We start from the raw sequence: 4,376 nt of genomic DNA on the forward strand, positions 1-4,376 counted from the left end.
CCGTCAGTATAAACCAGTGACTGATATGAAGTCTTTAAATAAGCTTCCCTGTGGTCACTGGTTTTCTGGTCATACATTTTCAATCAGGTGTGTTTTAGGTGTAAGAAAATATTGATATACTGAAATCTCGCAATACCGTATCGACTTATTAACAATTTACATGCATCCATTCACGTGGTGGTTCATTTTTGTGTTGCATTTAAAACTGTGGCTGCTGGTTGGTAGCAGTCATTCAGCCATCGACTCCTCCCCTCCAACGGAACAATGAGATCTCAGAGAGTATCTGTGCCAAGTTAGTTTCAAAAAAGGAAAAAAAATCACATTATCAATCAATGTATCAACTTTGTTATAGTATCGCAATATATCGCAGTAAATTGAATCGTTTCCCCACCATATTTTTGCCAATACACACCCTGTGTTTATATTCCCTGATCCATGGAGAGATTGTTCTGATGTCTGTCCTCTCTGTCTGTCTCCAGGCCTTTGGACAAGCGTACTCGACCCACAGGAAGGTGGCAGCCGATGGGGAGAGCAGGGAAGAGTCACTTATCCTGGAGTCTGCCAGTAAAGAGGCTGTGTACCAGCAAAAAGTCCTGGACCTACAGTCTGAGCTCCGACAGGCCAAAGCCTCCCTCACCAGTGCGCAGGCTGAAAACGATCGCCTGTCGGCCATCGCCCTGGAGATGAAAGAGGTAATATTTCTATTTCATTGATTTTTTTCCCTTCACTCTTGATTGTCTTGTTGCTAAAGCTTTGATTTTTGCCCACCAATCAACACTCAGTGTCGACCAAGTGAAAACACGTTTTCACAAGTTTCAACAGATTTTTTAAAAGTTTCAGTTTTAAACCAAAAGCTGACATTTCTACTAATTCTTATTTACCAACCTACTTTTAATTAATCCAGTCAATGAAAACTGGAGTTTACTGACACTTGGTTTTTATGTACTATGTGTACAGTGACCTTTATGATGTTTGTAGTGTAAACATACATATTTATTATTACTAACCTCTTCTCTTAACTTCTGGTCAACAGATAACCAAGTGTCAGTGGTTTTCATATGTTTCAATTCTGTAATATTAATCTGTTGCCTTTAAAGGGATAATTCAACATTTTGGCAAATTCGCCTGTTGCCATAATTTCTGTCGTCTTAGGAGAAGGTTCATTACCTTTCATTGTCAGTGCAAGATGTTTTTAGATCGGCGGGGCAGAGACATGAGCTGCTCAGCTAATGCAACGGAGGCGCACGGCATTTCCACGTTTCTCTCCTCAAAATAAATACACAATCTAACAATAACAACTCTCATGGACAAATTGTGACCTGCACATTTACCACACTATAAATAATAACGTATAATGTAACAATACGACACATGAAGCAAATACTCTAAACTACTTGTGTTTTTGAAGTCACTCTGCTGAGCAGCCGTCCGTGTCTGTTTGACTACGTATTTACCTCAAAAACAACAGCAATGGAAAGTTTTGTCACATTCCATTATTATCTCATAGCGTGGTGAATGTGCAGGTCACAACTTGTCCACGAGAGTGTTTTGGAGTTTGTTCGATTGTGTATTTGATGAGTTTGATGAAGGAAAACCGGAAATACCGTGTGTGCCGTGCAGAGCTCACGTCTCTGCCCCACTGATCTAAAATCAGCTTGCACCGACAATCAAAGGTAATGAACCTACTCCTAAAACTATAGGGATTATGGCAATAGGCGAATTTGCTAAAAATGTTGAACTATCCCTTTAAAAACAAAAATGATTCATTGTCAGTTATAATAGAAATGGTATTAAGTGAAGTAGTGTGAAGCAAACAGAGGTTGTGGTGTACAGTGTGACTTCACCAGTGGTTGTCTGGGGAAGTTGATAGAGTTGGTGCTTGTTAGTGGGGGAGGGTCAGTTTGTAAGTTTGCCCTGAGCCCAGCAGGAAAGATGATGTCATGGTCCACAGTGAGTGACACAAAAGATGTCCTCTCTCTGCAGCATGCACTGGTAAGTGGACCGTGTCCTCCTTCCGTCATCACACTCCCTGCCAAGATGCTTCCCCTGTGGTATGCCAAACATGCTGACTCGCTGATCTTCATTTCACACTGTGACCTGACAATTGCAAGGTTGTTGTTTGAGCTGTCTGGGTGATGTTTCACTTCACTGGAGATGGTGAACGTCAATTTTCATTCATGCTACTGCATTCTGCCACAACATGCCATTACTTGTCTCTCTCCTCTCTCTTCCTGTGTGCAGAGCACAGAGCTGGCGGAGCTGCAGCGCTGTCAGCTACGTGATGACATCAGAGAGTACAAGGTGCGAGAGGCTCGTCTGCTGCAGGACTACAGCGAGCTGGAGGAGGAGAACATCTCTCTACAGAAGCAGGTGTCCGTGTTGAGACAGAACCAGGTAAGACGGATGAGACTGAACACTCTCCTCACTTTATTACCAAGCTAGAACTGGGAGGAAATTATGTTAAAAGTTACATTTATATTGGAACTTGGAAGTTGGAGCTCAGAGTGACTCTGATTTGACTCCTTTTAGGTTGAAAAACAAACACAGAAGTCGGAAAAAGTAGTGTTGTTCCATTCGTGAACGATATAACGACACGTCTGTGTAGTATGAAACGCACTACGTCGTGTTGCTCGCGAACGTCTGTGCACGAAAACGCATCAATGTGAGCCTCAGGGTTGAGTCATGAACTAAATCATGAATGGTTTGGCTGTGTATCAGTTCAAGGAGCCAGACTATGCGCCGTGCAATCCCGCCAAGCACTGAACGATTTAGTGAATGGATTTTTTCGGATTCTAATGATTCATTACTTTCATTACTTTTCCCAACACTACCACAACGGCTGTGTGGCTGCAGGTTTTTGTTCCAACCAATCGGAGTACATAGTTTGACCAGTCAACTGTCTGAAGACTGAGATCGGTTGATCAGATGAGTCAAGTCTGGTGTGCTGCTGTTTGGTTGGAATAAAACCCTGTGTGGATGCCTCCAGGCTGTTTTCACACATACACAACACAACAGTGTAGGAAAATGTCCCAATAAGAAGTGAGCAATGCTTTGCTCATGGCTGAGTTTAATGTGAGACAATTACGAGAGAAATAAAATATACGGTATAAGAGTAATAGTGTGTTGGCTACTGTTTAGAGGAGTAGCAGCCATCATGAAGTTTTATAACCTGGGGCTGGTGGGATTTGTCTGACTCTCCGAGTTGGAGATTGGACCTCAGCGTCCACTTGGAACGCACCAATAGTAGTATTGTTTTTAGATCAGGGGTGTCAAACCTGGGGGCCAAAACCGGCCTGCAGGATGTGTGTGAAGATGACATAGAAGACAGAAGAGGCATAATACTATAATAAATTTCAGTTTGTTCATAACGTTTTGTAAAAGGACAGTTCATTAACTGTAAACATCTTAATAATGTCAGTGTTTCCTCCAGGATTTTTTTAAAGAGTGGCGGCGAGGGTGGTCTGATCGACGGGGGGGGGCAGAAATGCACAGAAATTAGTCCACAGTACAGCAGCTTTATAAACAACAAGCTGTAAATCAGTTTGTTTTTTGTAACATAGCTACACTCCTATACAGGTGCAAAAGATAATACTGTAGCTACTGTCCATTAAACAATTAGGGAGGAAAACGACACACAGGCCTCGTCACCATCACAGTCCTGCTCAGTCACAGTTTCACTCACAGTTTTTGTTTTTCCTGGTTGGTTGCTGCTGTTGTTGTGCGCGACGTAAAGCTGTCGATATGAGCGGAGTTTTTTATTTTTTTTAAATTGCCGGCAGCCCGGACACACTGCCAGCGGAAGCGGAGCTGATGGCATCAGCTTCTCTCTCCGCCGGTCAAACATCGACCCGTCTGTAGGCTACTCAGTTTTCCACAGACACACACAGGTCTGTCTCTAGCGCTGTATGTAGCCTATGGATGTGTGTCTTGTGTGCAGACGCAACTGACAAATATTTATAGACGGACAAGCAAACTTAATCATAATTAATTATTTTATTTTGAAAATTGACCGGATTCTCTCGCCTTTTCTGTGCCCGACTTCCTGTCTGGTACGATCTCATTCTATCCAGCTTGACGGCGCTCGTATTTTTTTCATTCAGCGCACTCAGCTGTTGTTTCAAGCCGCTACTCTTGTAGCCTACTGTTACATGATCAGCGACTAGTCGACGTCAAGCTCAAAACGTCATCGTGGAGCAGGGGTTGCACAGTAGTAGTAGACTAGTCTGTGCAATCCCTAGTGGAAAACCCTGCTTTACATTGTTTTAACATTAAAATAAAAAAAATTATTAAATAAACATCATCATTCTGAAGGTGTGGCGGCTTTTATTTTGCCGTGGCGGTGCGCCACGATCAATTACATGTAGCGGAAACCCTGA

General features: G+C 42.8%; 1 protein-coding gene across 1 annotated transcript; it reads left to right on the top strand.

Annotated features, from left to right (window-relative positions):
- Positions 1 to 450: 450 nt before the first annotated feature.
- Positions 451 to 2,394, top strand: LOC146960831 (protein bicaudal D homolog 1-like; the record flags this gene model as incomplete). The annotated part of the gene is made up of 2 exons (XM_085772020.1): positions 451 to 692; positions 2,242 to 2,394. Coding segments are annotated over exons 1-2 (393 nt in total), but the record flags the coding sequence as incomplete, so codon positions are not given.
- Positions 2,395 to 4,376: the final 1,982 nt, after the last annotated feature.

Source organism: Trachurus japonicus, unplaced genomic scaffold (assembly GCF_045865225.1).
Source record: "Trachurus japonicus isolate A0001 unplaced genomic scaffold, Traja_1.0 AP029951.1".
Taxonomy (NCBI): domain Eukaryota; kingdom Metazoa; phylum Chordata; class Actinopteri; order Carangiformes; family Carangidae; genus Trachurus; species Trachurus japonicus.